Genomic DNA, 14,088 nt, shown 5'->3' with positions numbered 1-14,088 from the left:
TGTTTAAGTTTTCCTTCTAACTATTATCTGCTTGTAATTTTGTGTACTCTCTTGTAATTTATTTGAAATTGTATGTATATACAAGTTGCCAGATTGTAACCTACAAGTAAGATATCTGATAAGATCTACAAACACTTAAAACAAAATCCAAGACATTTGATGATCTATAAAAATGTCTTGGAAACTTAATAGGTTTTATCAAATTCAAGTATTTCAAACTTAAACTTGTATAGAAACAAGTTTGAAAATACTTGACAATATTTCAGGACAATTAGGGGGAATTTGTTAGGTCCAGTTTTAACTAAACTGGAGCTCTCCAGTGATATCTGGAGAGCATGAGGAATTGTCCGAAATATTAGAAGTCCAGTTGCATTGTACAGGTTTAGCAACTGATGACTTCCTCCAGTTGAGATCAGACGACTAGAATCTGAAGACCTTCCAGTTGAAGTCAAAGACAACAAATGGAAGATAGAGATTGACAATGGCAGCGAAGCCCAGTTGACAATCTACCAGATCAATCAACTGGAGAATCCTCCAGTATAAATGCTCTTACAAAGCTTTACACTGATTACGAGGAGGACCTTTTTACTCTACATCCTTTTAACCGGACAATGATATTGTCTTTGGATAAAGATACAAAGATGTAGAGTGGTTGAATAAAGTAACCTTTTGTCTTACTTTATTTAAACACACACAAAGGATTATTTAAACAATACTTTTGTGTGCTGTCAACCATATTTGTACATCGAAGTTGAGATCCCCATGCTCAATCTTCGACTATAAATAGAGGTCCTTGCACAAGCTGTTTCAATAACTTTGCAAATACATATATTCTGCAATATTGGTGAACTTGTGCAATATTCTCTCAATCGCAAAAAGAAACATTTCACAACTCTAAGTGTTTCGATTGTTTAGGAGAATTTCCAAGTTTAGATCAATTGTAATTCATGGGTTGTTAGGATATTTACATTCTTGTATTATCTTGGTTCCGCAACAACCTTGTATTTTATTTAAACAAGTAATAAATAAAATACACTTGAAAATTACATATTGTCTCACCAGTTTATATGCTCGTCATTTATATTATTGCTTGTGTTAATATTCTGTCACTTTAATACTTAATTCCAGTTAACCTGGTACACGATCAAACTAAACTGGTCACATCCAGATTAATTGATCGTGTTGCAAAGTTCACTCACCATCGACATAGAGGTGTCTTCAGCACCCATCTAGTGATAGTTGGGACTAAAAAGTGGTATCAGAGCAGGCAGGTTGAATTGTTTCAATTCTATAACCTAGGTCTGCTTCGATGGCTGCTTAAGACAATTTAAGACCTATGTATAGTTAGTTGTCCTTTCATTTTGTATAAATGCAAAAGCTATCGAAAATGTCTTGTTAGTCGACGTTACACCAACAATCTCCACAAAAGGCAAATTGTAATAGTTGGTCTTGTACGTGGCATCGATAATCAACACATGTGGAAATGCAAGCCAAATACTGAATGATGTTTGATGCACCAAAAATAGATTTTCTAGCTCGTTCGAAGCAGTTGTAGAAAATTCGTAAACATAATTATTAGAATGCACAAAAAACCTCCGGCCGCTTTATCTCCTTCAACCGCCGCCGCCCCTCTTCTTTCCTTTCTCAAATCCGGCGATTTATGGTGGTTTTGGTTTAGATTCGTAAATTGGCGGTTTATGGTGGTTGAGGTTCAGATCTAAAGGTGGCGACCGGAGGTTATGGCAGGGTTGGCTGGGTTCGTGGTCGGATGTGGCGGCGGTTGATGGATTCTTTTTTTAGATCTGAAAATGGTGGCCGGAAGTGGCTAAATGACGGAGGTTAATGGCTTATTTTTTAGATCTGAAAGTGTTTTTGGTGCTGGAGTGTTCGATGGTCTTGGCCAGAGGTGGGTGAAAGTGGCGGCTGTTGATTTCTTCGTTTAGATGGTGGTGGTTGGTGGTGGTCGTGGCCGAAAGTGGCTGAAAGACGGCGGTTTTGGGTGGTCGTGGCCGGAGTTGGGTGAAAGTGGTGGCGGCCGGAGGTTGTCACATGGGGTGGCCGGAGATGGTCACATGGGTGCTTGCCGGAATTTTCGCCAGAAAGATTTATGTTTGTATATGTGTTGTTGTGTAAGTGTATGTACATAATGTAATGTGTACAAAGTAAATATGGAAAGAAACTAACTTTCTTACTGCTAATTTGTTGTTAATTTCATTATGATAGTTTTAATTTCATTATGATGGTTTTAATTCACTATTTATAGTGTATTATATTTGTTAGTTGATTCATTTATTTAATTTTTATTTGCTAACTGTATTTATTGTTTCAAAATTACAATAAATTAACTCTCTTTTTAAACAAATTATTTTTTCAAAAATTTGACTGGTATGAAGTTACTCTGTTGTATCTTTCCAACTGTATTTTTATTTTTTCAAAATTATTCTTTTATTTAAATAAACAGATTATAAAGAAATTAATAAGGTAATATAAAATGATAAAAATTACTATTAATGTTAAGAAAAAGCTGGACAAAAATTTGACAAAAACGTGTTAAAGCATTTGACTTAAAAGATGATAATTGTGTCAGTTTTTTTAAATATATAAAAAAAAGGGAAATTGGTAGCTATAACAACACTCATTTTACATATATATCTGAAATACTAGTGGATATATAATTGGTAGTGGGAATTTCATAACATAGGTCATCTGTACAAGAACCGAACTAACACGAACGGAACCTTGTTCGTGTTCGTTCGTTTAACTTAACGAACAGTTCACAAACAAATAAACGAACATAATGACTTGTTCATGTTCGTTCGTTTGTGTTCATGAACGAATGTTCACGAACACAAACGAACGAACACTAATGAACGAAAACAAACGAACGAAATATTTATAAATTAAGTATTTTATATAAACATTTCTTAAATATATATGTAAACGAACATAATGGATTACTGTTCACGAACATAAACGAACTATAGTTCACGAACGACGGTTCATGAACTATTGTTCACGAACGACCGTTCATGAACATAAACAAACAACGTTCACGAACATAAACAAACAACGTTCACGAAAAGATTATTGAGCGTTCATGAGCGTAAATGAACGAACGGGAGCTCTGTTCATGTTCGCTCATTTAACTAAACGAACACGAACGAACTTCCCGCCGAACGGGTTCATGAACTGTTTAGTTCATTTACAGCTCTAAGTAGCATGAGTGGAAAAGGCGACTACAATTATTTTTGTTAGTTTTACATTAAAAGATCCAATGCTAACATGAATGAACTGGACCGCCATAAATAAAGGGAAGAGATATTAATACTATGATATTTGATTAATTTATCGCACATTAATGTTTAAAGCATGTTGTAGTTGTAGTGTTGTACAAACATATAATAAATAACTACGAGGGCTTAAAAGCCCGTGCTACGCACGTCGAGTGTGAAATTCATTGTTTGCGTGTATTTTGTTGCCGATTTTTATATATGTAATGAAATTTATGCTGTATATGAGGTTTGGAATTCAACTTTCTGGTTGTAAAAAGTAAAAATAATTGTAGTTAACATGCCACACTTGGTAGTTTTATGTTATGTTTTAAAGAGGTTTTGTTATTTGAGGATGTTTTGTTTTTGCAGATAAAAGTGAATAATTATGTGGTTTTTAATATGGTTTGATAAATAGTTAAGTTGTGTGAATTGGTTAGTTGTGTTTTTGAAAAGTGTTAATAAAAAGTGATATATTGGATTCATGTAAAGTTGTTTGTTAAGTGGGTATGATTGAATCTAAGTTTTTTTTTTATATACCTTATTTTGACCCATTAATGTTTATATTAGTTTGGAATTTGGTTTAAGATGTCGTGATGGGAATTGTAGGTGTATATGAAGTTGTTAGGTAAGTTTTATAAGTGTTTGGTGATAAGGGTCAATTTGGTACTTAAATTGGCGTCGTTGAAAGGGTGAAATCATGCATGGTGATACGTTTTTTTGCAGATAGTTATAAAAGCAACATAGTTTGAAAACCAAATCGACATTACATTGTGAAAAGGGACTTAAAAGATGAACTTTTGTGAGGAAATAAATTTTGACATAGAACCTAGCATACTATAAAATGCGCAATTCAAAACAATTTATTAAGCAAAAACTCTACTGCTAAATGCGTGGCTTTTTTTTATCACAGAACCAAAGAGAGTAGTGAGGGGAGAGGAGTGAAAACCCGACTCAAGGCTAGAGAGTAGATCTATTTCCGCATGGTACTTTTGAAAAGTTCCAACGTTATCATAAAACGACTATACAGTTTTCGCAGAGTTATAGGTTAGGTCGATTATAGCACAATGTTTCATCCTTTCCTAAACTACCGGTACTTGTACCATGACCCGCTCCACACTTTACATTATGTATGTGTATGTTTCAACAGTCGGTTGGTATAAAAACACTGCCATTTCCTGCATAATGAAACCAACATTAACGTATAGCACAATGTGTCTATTTTTTCAATACTTAGTTCTCATATTTTATCCCCATTTTTTAATATTTACTAATAGTTTTTTAATTTGTAAACCTGTTTATGTTATAATTTTTGCTATTCCGAAAATATAGATTTATGAAGTATTTACCACATGTCCACATGAGAGGTCGGTGGTGTGGACCAGCACATCCTTAGATTATGTAAATGAATCCCATCTATTTTTGGGCTATCACCAGGAGATGCAACATGCCTGGATAGAAGTACCGGTTACAACACATTAAACTTACAAATGACTTGATAAAAGAATCCAGTGCGCGAGTACTTTGCCCTAGGACCCAACGCAACCATCGTGCAACCTTTATACGTAATGAGATAGACAGAAATTTAGTTACCTATTCAGTCGGGGAAGATACAGGAGCCTCAAGATTTTACACACGGGATTCTTGTGGCTGCCATTTTGCACTGACCTAAACACAAACAGCTTTAAACTTTAGCACATGTATAGCTAAAAGGGCTGCAGGGCTGCAAGGAAATCTAACCTTTTGGCACTTTAAAAATTTTCCTGGAGTTGCAATAACCAACTATTTCAGCAGGAAACCAGTTTTCCAATAAAGTTATTCACGGCAATCTAATTCAGTGAGTGGTTAAATTATGGCGTGGCAGCTAATGTGTAAGTAACTTTTGACCAAAATCACTTCTTTTCCAGACAAAGGACCAACATAGCATCTTAAAATTAAATTTTGGTCACTCTGACGGTTATTTCAGGTTTCAAACGTTAGAAATAACCAAAGCAGCTATCTTTTAATACATTTAGCCACATCAAAATCAAAGTTTGACGTATTAAGTTGACCTGCAAAAGGTCCTGAAGGTGAGGCCACGTCCCCTGTACTGTTTTGCTATATATCGAACCATACATAGATTGGCACATATCAATTTACCCTAATGTTCGTTGCGTGAAGCTGAAACTTCAACTCTATTTGACCGATTAATGTCGGTTTACAGCCAAACTGGTCATGAAACTGATCCTACACCAAAAAGATTACTTGACACACCAAAATTATGTTGTCTTTGTATACATACCAAGAAACTTAACCATTCTGCATTTTGGTGTATCAAACTACTAAGTTGGTGTATATATCACCTGCCATTCCCATGCCCAATAAACACAATCTATGACATAATTCTTATAGAAGACAATATCCGCAAACCACACAATTATTGACATATTTGACTTCACCGAGACATGAACCAACAATCTTATAGTTAACGAACCATTATAAACGCATATAAGTATGTAAAAGCAGGTTGAGCAGGCTTGCAAGACAGGCAATTTACTTGATAAGAAGAGTGTGGCTTCTATTGATTACTTGCATTTGAATGTAGTAATCTTCGAACTGCAAAAGGGCATTTTGTCAAACTGTAAATAGTTTTTCTTTTGATTCAAAAAAATATATAATATAGATAGTAGACATCAACTATAGTTAAGTTGCAAATCAAGTACTGGAAGTTTGGATCGTTACTTTGTTAATCTAAAAGATTCTTTATCTTGGCTTTAGAAGTAAACATCAGGAATCGAAAAATCATTTCCCTTAAGTTTCCCTTAATTTAATGAGTAAAATTTACCATGATGTAGAGCTCTTTCCATGCATAATCACACCATCATTTTGTTGGTGACAGTACACCCCACCGCATACGAAATCTATTTTGTAATAGCCCAACCTACAAACTGTCCACATGAAAGGGTACTGACTTTCTACTCAGACCATGACATCCTAAATTCTCTTTTCCATGCTTTGAAATCCAGACAAGCAACCTCACCCCGTCCAACTTGGTACACAATCATAATTTCACATGTTTCAAAGGAAGCTAGCAACACAAAACCAGCAGATTGTATCTCTTACAACCGGCACATTTGATAATCAAGCATGGAAAGAAAGAGCAGGTACAAAGTCCGTCAAAAAAATTACTTTAAGAAATTGATCAAAACTCATTAATTGTATTCACATCAACTCCTATACTCGCAGCTAAGCCATTAAAGTAGATATGGGCAAAACAAAGATACCTGTGTATGAGTGCATTTGGGTATTGCCTCTTTAACTATTCTAGCGGATTAAATAAAGAATACTGATAACTTAAAAAACGGGCTAAAACGGGTGAACATTAGCCGAAGTATGTCTTAAATACCCAACACGTCCAAAACAAAGAAAATGATTTTGTTATCACAATAGCAGGATGTGAAATTCCAAATAAATGCATAAATCTGTAAAAAGCTTATGATGTGTGAAGGCCAATTCTCAAGAACATTGAATATATCTGTAGCATATCTGATGATAAAAGGTCAATCGATCATCCTACTTAGGTTAATTGAGACCCATTTGGAGGAAAAACTTTCAAAAGAGACTACAAAGTCATGTTAAGAGGCAAATTATGCTTCTGGGTAACCCAACCCTGATGACTTCTACCTAAAATTTATCAATTGATCCATTAACCAACCCATCACTTGACTTAGAACTCAAACTCTATATCTTTTGAAAGATTAAGTTAAGAGAATTTGCAGCGACCAATACCTGACATCTTCAAGTAATCTTTTAAGCTATCTATGACCAAATGGTACTCATTAGCATCTTTAGACTTGACAGAAAAGTAGTACAGAAGCCATGCCACCATAAAGTATACCTCGATAAAGGACTAAATAGCAGAAGAAAACAACTTTCCAAACACCCTGTAAGTACCTATCTTGCAAGCGACCCACAAACAGTGCCCATCTTAAAACATCATTGACAACTAATGGCACGTTTCTTTTTCAGTTTCCCAAACACTTTTCTAGTACCAGCATCGCAATCCAAGCATCCACAACAAAAACAAATGAAACCAACGTAAATAACAAAAAAGACGCAATAAAAACCTATAAATCTCCTTCTCAGCCCCGTTCACCAACGAAGAAACAATGAAAAAGGGCAAGAACTTTAATCTAACATATTTTTTAAAAAACTAAATTGATCCTCGACCTCGCCAAAAAAACAAACGCCCAACAACTGCGTGAAAGCATCCCTAACTGCCCATCTCATAACAATTGATGCTGACAAACGTTTAAACCCCTATATCAACCCATCTCTAAAACCCTGAAAAACGACTTACACTCTTTTAACAAATCATCTAGTACAACAAACACAATCCCAATACCTTAAAGTCGTTGATGATATATTACATGTACACACTTTGGTCATTAAAGGTGAGCTGAACATACGTTGGGAGCGAGAATCTGACCTGGTGTTACATACGTCACACCAATAGTTCCCATTATGACGTGGGACACTAAAGGCAGACTTATGTTGGGCCTTGGATATTCTGTAGCTTCTTCAAGTCGTGTGTTATTAAGTTTTTCCTGCAACCAAAGCACATTCAAAATCATCATTGCAATTCTTGATTCTCTACCAAAATGTTTAAAATGCCCTCCATAACAACATAATTAAGTCAATTTTATGAAGCTTTAAAAACTCTATTGTGTTGGTTTACCTCTATTGACTTGAAACTTAATCCAAGAAGCAATAGGGTCCTAAATTGCAATGAGCAATTGCAAGTTGTTATTCTTTTCCGAATATCTATTCATACACACCCACACACACACTCACACACACACACACACACACATATATATATATTAAAAAATTTATATCAAAATTCATAATATTTAATCAAATAATACAATGAAGTATAAACTTGAATTACTTACCATATATGTCGCAGAACATAACTTTAAGAAATCAATACATATGGGAATAGAACTAAATCATCACTGGCATCTTTCAGCAAGCTAGTCAGAGTGATTGATTGAAAAGTTACTTCATGTCTTGTGTCTGAATCATAAAGGTCTTCGGTTAACCTTTGTTTTGAGTGCCTGATATTCAATTGGAAGTAAATGAGTCTGAAAAATTATTAATTGAACCCGAAAGCCTAGCACAATCAAAGCAAACCGATGCAAATTAAGAACAAACAATCAAATAATAACTGTAAACCCTCATACCATCATTATCCCCAAAATTTACTGCACACTCGAATTAATCTAATCATCACCACGAATTAACAGAACAATAAAATTATAAAATCCCTATAAAATCATAAAAACCCTAATAAATTTTGAAGCCTCGTCATTAAAACTCTCTTCAAAACAAAAATATGCTTATAATCATTGAAGAATAGAGATTGCAAAGACTAAGATATTGCAGCAACAATAATCACTATATAGCCATAACGTGATCAAAAATTCAATTATTAATATAACTCAAAAAGCCACATTCAGTTGAACCAAACAATAATATGAGATGATGAAAAGTCATGAGAATTCTATAACCCTATATATTGCTGCCCACGAATGTTTAACCAAATATATAGGTAAGAATGAGAAGATTGAAACCCATTAGAATTCTTTAACCCCATATGAATTAAGCAGCATTAAAAACCAAATACATCAAAACCCAAGTGAACCGATCGGCCACTTCATAAAGATTAACCAATGAGACATTAAATTACATACCTATACATATACATACACATATCTGTAAGGAATCATCAATACATAAACCATTCATAAATAACATAAATTACCACACAGTTAAAGACACAAATTAACAAAAGATTAATCTAATAGCAAGTAAAATCATAAATAACAGTAAATTGTTTTAAACCCTAATCAATTCTTAATCCTCCAGCATTGAATTCACTCTTACAACTTTAGATATATATAAGAAGACACCTCATTTACTGCTCCGATTAACCCATCATCATAATCAAAAAAACTCAGTAAAATCAAAAAAGCCTAATTAAATCTAAAGCCTCATATTGATTACAGGGTAATATCAAAAGAAAGCCTAATTAATTCTAAAGCCTCGGTATTGATTACAGGCTTACAACTTTTATATATATAAGATGGGGAATCATGGGGGCTTTTTGACATGCCTAGAAATTGATTTAAGTAAGTTTGTGAGGAGATGATGTTAACATCATAAATCATATCTTAAGTTTGTGAGGAGATGATGTTAACATCATAAATCATTTAAGATATGGTACTATTATCAATTCTCATAAACAAACCGGATTTACCATCGGTTCACGGTCCGAGCGATGAACCAATTGGTCCTGTTTTAAGAATACTGCTTCAAAGTCTACAGTAGTTGGATGATATTTATGTTATGGGTTAAGGCTTAATTTGATGGTGTTGATCGCAACGCTTGTCTATTTTTATCTATACTCGTATATTTGTCTACTTAACTTTTAATTGAATAAATTAAGTTTTTCTTATGGTTATATGTTTCTTTGTGTAACTTATAACTTAATAAATTAAGTTTTTTAATGCTTGTCTATTTAAAGAAAGTAAAATAAAACAAACAAACATATAGAGTATACATAAAAATATATAATTATTTAATAAAAAAATGATTGGTACATACTACATACTGTTAAAAAATCTAAACACAACCATATATATTGAATCTTAATCCAATCAAACAACCAAGAACTGATTTCAATCAGTTTAATCAACACAAAACCTAAAATAATTTACCCCCGATACTCGGTTGTAAATCTATTATCTATTTTGATAATAGTTCTATTACAATAAACGAATATAAACAAAAAAGGAGAGATCGTACAAAACCCCAAACGAGTGATTTTCTATCTATGTCTCTCAAGAAACCCTTATTGGGTATATTGAAGATATATAGAGCAGAAATAATATAAGTTACATTCTTGACCTCCTTCTTTTCTCTTCTTTCAAAATGAGCCCAAACCTGCAAGAAGAAAGAAAACATACAAGAATGGTCCCTCAGGTTTAGTAAGTTTCAGTTTAGGCTATAACTTCAACATCCCCTCTTAGCCTAAACCTGAAACACATCATAGAGACACAGTTTTGAAACAAGCTTATCATGTTGAACTTTATTCAACCCTTTGGTGAGAATGTCTGCAATCTGATTTGCAGACTCAACCTTCTTGGTTTCAATGACACCTGCAGTAATCTTATCTCTCACAAAGTGGAGATCAATTTCAAGATGTTTGGTCCTTTCATGGAACACTGGATTGGCTGCAATTTTTAATTGCAGCCTCACTATCACAATATACAGAAACAGGAAGCCACTTGCCCCATTTCAAATCATCAAGTAATTTTAGAATCCAAATTACCTCAGAAGTAACAGAAGCCAGAGCTCTATACTCTGCTTCTGCAGAAGATTTAGATAGAGTGAGTTGCTTCTTACTTTTCCAAGACACAAGAGAGCCATTTAGAAACAAGCAGAATCCAGTAACAGACTTTCCGGTGACCACACATTTGGCCCAGTCTGCATCAACAAAGGTTTCAAGAGATAGCTTGGGGTTCTTGATAATGTGAACCCCCAAACCAGGTGACCCTTTTAAGTATCTCAAAACTCTAAGAGCAATTTTGATGTGGGACTTCAAAGGTTTATGCATAAATTGACTCAGCAATGAACAGAATAAGCAATATCAGGCCTAGTGTGAGTAAGATAGATAAGTTTCCCAATAAGTTTTTGATATTCAGTGACATTATCAATAACATTATCTTTCTCACTAGCTTCACTAGTAATGATCAGATTCTGCTCAATAGGAGTAGCAGAAGGTTTACAAGCAAGCAAACCAAACTCACTTAATACATCCGTACAATACTTTCTTTGAGACAAACACAAGCCATATTCAGTTTTAATAACTTCAATTCCTAGAAAGTATTTGAGTATTCCCAAGTCCTTAATCATAAACTTAGACTTAAGAAACATTTTAAAGTCATTAATAACATCAAGATTGTTTCCAGTGACAATGATATCATCAACATAGACCAATAATGCAATAAATATATCACCCTCACTTTTTGTAAAAAGTGAGTAATCACTTCTACTCTGCACAAAATGATTTTCAAGTAAAGCATGAGTTAATTTTGCATTCCATTGTCTTGGAGCCTGTTTTAAACCATACAAGGATTTCTTTAATTTGCACACTTTATGATCATCAGGATTAAAGTATCCTTCAGGTAAAGTCATATACATAATTTCATCAAGCTCAACATATAAAAAAGCATTATTAATGTCTAATTGAAACAAAGGCCAATTCATTTGCACAGCTAAATTTATCATGCATCTAACAGTAACAATCTTAACAACAGGGGAGAAGGTCTCATCAAAGTCAACCCCAGGTTTTTGACTATATCCCTTAGCAACTAACCTAGCCTTATATCTTTCTATCTCACCATTAGCCTTATACTTAACTTTATAAACCCATTTACATCCTACTGGTTTTCTTCCTTCAGGTAATTCAGTAATTTCCCAAGTGTCATTGTCATACAAAGCATTCATTTCAAGATTCATGGCTTCAACCCATTTATTATCTTTACAAGCTTGCCAGTAATGACAAGGTTCAACAGATTTATTCAATTCAGACACAAAAGCAAGACTTTCAAGGTCAAGATTAGCATAACTAACAAATTTCTCAATTCCAAACTTAACTTTAGAGTCAATTACAAAATCTTTGTATTTGTTAGGCATATGAGATGACCTTTCAGACCTTCTATTTCCAATTTGAGAAGTATTTTGAATTTCAAGGTCATTTACAGGAACTTCTACTTGATTGTTACCCTCAGATATAATGTTTCTTCAAGTGTTGCAGCCCTCTCATGCACAGTGGTACTCTCATTGGAATCTGGTAAATTATCATTTGACAATCCTCCTAGATCAATAGTAGGAGTACCAGACTATGTAGAGTTGATGCCATCACTATTAGGGTTAATTACAGGGTCATTATCATCATAGGGCAGGTCAGGTTCATCACACAAATTAAAGAAGTTAATTTGATTTATTCCCTGGTCATTATTTAAGGCAGATTCATTTCTTATTTTAAAAGGAAACACCTTCTCAAAGAACTTCACATCCCTTGAGAAAGTAAATTGTTTTTTATCAAGACTATACAACTTATAGCCTTTCTTATTACTAGCATAACCAACAAACACACACTTCTCTGCTCTACTACTAAACTTGTCTTGATTAGACAAGATGGTAGCAAAGCAAAGACATCCAAATGTTCTTAAAGTGAGCCAGAGAAGGTTCATGTCCAAAAATCATATGATAAGGTGATTTTCCATGCAACACAGAAGTGGGTAATCTGTTAATCAAATAGCAAGCAGTCAAAACACATTCAGACCATAGAAACAGCGGTAATCCCCCCTGGAACAGAAGAGCCCTAGCAATGTTAAGAAGATGCCTATGCTTCCTCTCAACAATCCCATTTTGTTGAGGTGTATATGCAATAGAAGTTTGATGAACAATACCATTGTTTTCACAAAACATAGTGAAGGTTTTGTTGCAAAACTCAGTTCCATTATCACTTCTAAAAGTTTTTACCCTTTTTTTAAACTGATTTAAAACCAAATTATAAAACACAACTACACAATCATAGACTTCAGTTTTAGATTTAAGCATGTACACCCATACAGCCCTAGAATAATCATCCACCACAGTCAAAAAATACTTGTATCCTTCAAAACTAGTAACTTTATAGGGACCCCAGACATCAAGATGCACAAGTTCACCAAGTTCATTAGATTTGTGATCACTTAAAGGAAATGGTTCCCTGACTTGTTTAGCCTTTTGACAGATTTCACAAACTTCTTCATTTTTTGAAAAATTATGGACACCTTCTTTATTTAAAACAGTCAAGACTTGGTCTGCAGGATGACCAAGTCTGTTATGCCAAACTTATTTTACAGAACAAGAAGTAACAGGACAATTATTAATACCTTGATCAAAGTAGTAAAGACCATCAATCTGTCTACCAATCCCCAGAATTTTCACATCCCTCAAATCCTGAGGTAGCACATAACACTCATGTTCATTAAAAGCAACAATACACTTATTATCCTTTGACATCTTATGAACAGATATTAAGTTGACACAATACTCAGGAACAACCAAAACATCATACAAAACTATATCTTTAGACAAAACCATGTTACCAACTTTTGTTATGTAAGCTTCAGTGCCATTAGGGTGAGAGACCCTTATTTTCAAATAAGAGATGTCAATAACATTAACAAGATACTTGTCAGTATAGGTAAGATGTTGATTGGCTCCAGAGTCACAAATTAAGCCCAATTTCTCTAAAGTAGACTTAAGTTTAGAGTTAAAACACACAAATTTGTGAAAATTTTGGTTAAAGAATTTATTGTTATTAACCAGAGTTATACCTGCCATGTTAACTTTAACATTTTGACTAGGAGCACCAACAGAATTTTCCTTAATCAAAGAAATGAGCTGAGAGATCTGTTCATCAGAAAAAGAAGCAGCATAACTAGAACCAACAGCATTATTGTTGTTTACAAATCTTTTGTTGAAATTTTGTGTGTTTTGAAAGCCATTTGTCTTCTTTTTTCCAAAATCAGGTGGATACCCAATGAGTTGAAAACATTTATCAATTGTGTGACCATTATAACCACATTGTTCACAGACAACAGAAGGACCACCAGGATTCCTTTTGAAAGTTGAGTTTTTGTTCCCAGACCTTAAATTGTTTCCATTTGAGACTTTCCTTTGAAATCCAGTTTTAAAATCAGTTTTGTTATTCACATTA

At 33.9% G+C, this 14,088-nt stretch overlaps 1 protein-coding gene across 11 annotated transcripts; it reads right to left on the bottom strand.

Annotated features, from left to right (window-relative positions):
* Window positions 1-4,211: 4,211 nt before the first annotated feature.
* Window positions 4,212-9,674, bottom strand: LOC122608529. Of its 11 annotated transcripts, XR_006325259.1 has the most exons (8): window positions 9,571-9,674; window positions 8,204-8,368; window positions 7,738-7,855; window positions 6,094-6,336; window positions 5,806-5,864; window positions 4,863-5,495; window positions 4,619-4,720; window positions 4,212-4,447 (listed from the first exon to the last, which is right to left on the bottom strand). XR_006325259.1 is itself a non-coding variant. In XM_043781641.1 (5 exons), exons 2-5 carry the CDS (start codon window positions 6,204-6,206, stop codon window positions 4,396-4,398), a joined length of 342 nt encoding a protein of 113 aa, XP_043637576.1. In that variant the 5' UTR covers window positions 6,207-6,336; window positions 7,203-7,705; the 3' UTR covers window positions 4,212-4,395. The 11 variants fall into 11 exon arrangements, 4 of the variants coding, with proteins under 4 accessions (XP_043637576.1, XP_043637581.1, XP_043637587.1 ...); XR_006325263.1 differs by lacking the exons at window positions 5,806-5,864; window positions 6,094-6,336 and having other exon boundaries at window positions 4,863-4,937; window positions 9,571-9,671; XR_006325260.1 differs by lacking the exons at window positions 7,738-7,855; window positions 8,204-8,368; window positions 9,571-9,674 and having other exon boundaries at window positions 4,863-4,937; window positions 5,010-5,495; window positions 6,094-7,027.
* Window positions 9,675-14,088: the final 4,414 nt, after the last annotated feature.

Source organism: Erigeron canadensis, chromosome 1, assembly GCF_010389155.1.
Source record: "Erigeron canadensis isolate Cc75 chromosome 1, C_canadensis_v1, whole genome shotgun sequence".
NCBI classification, from domain to species: domain Eukaryota; kingdom Viridiplantae; phylum Streptophyta; class Magnoliopsida; order Asterales; family Asteraceae; genus Erigeron; species Erigeron canadensis.
Note: the sequence above shows the minus strand (reverse complement) of the source record. Positions and strands in the feature narration are given on the sequence as shown.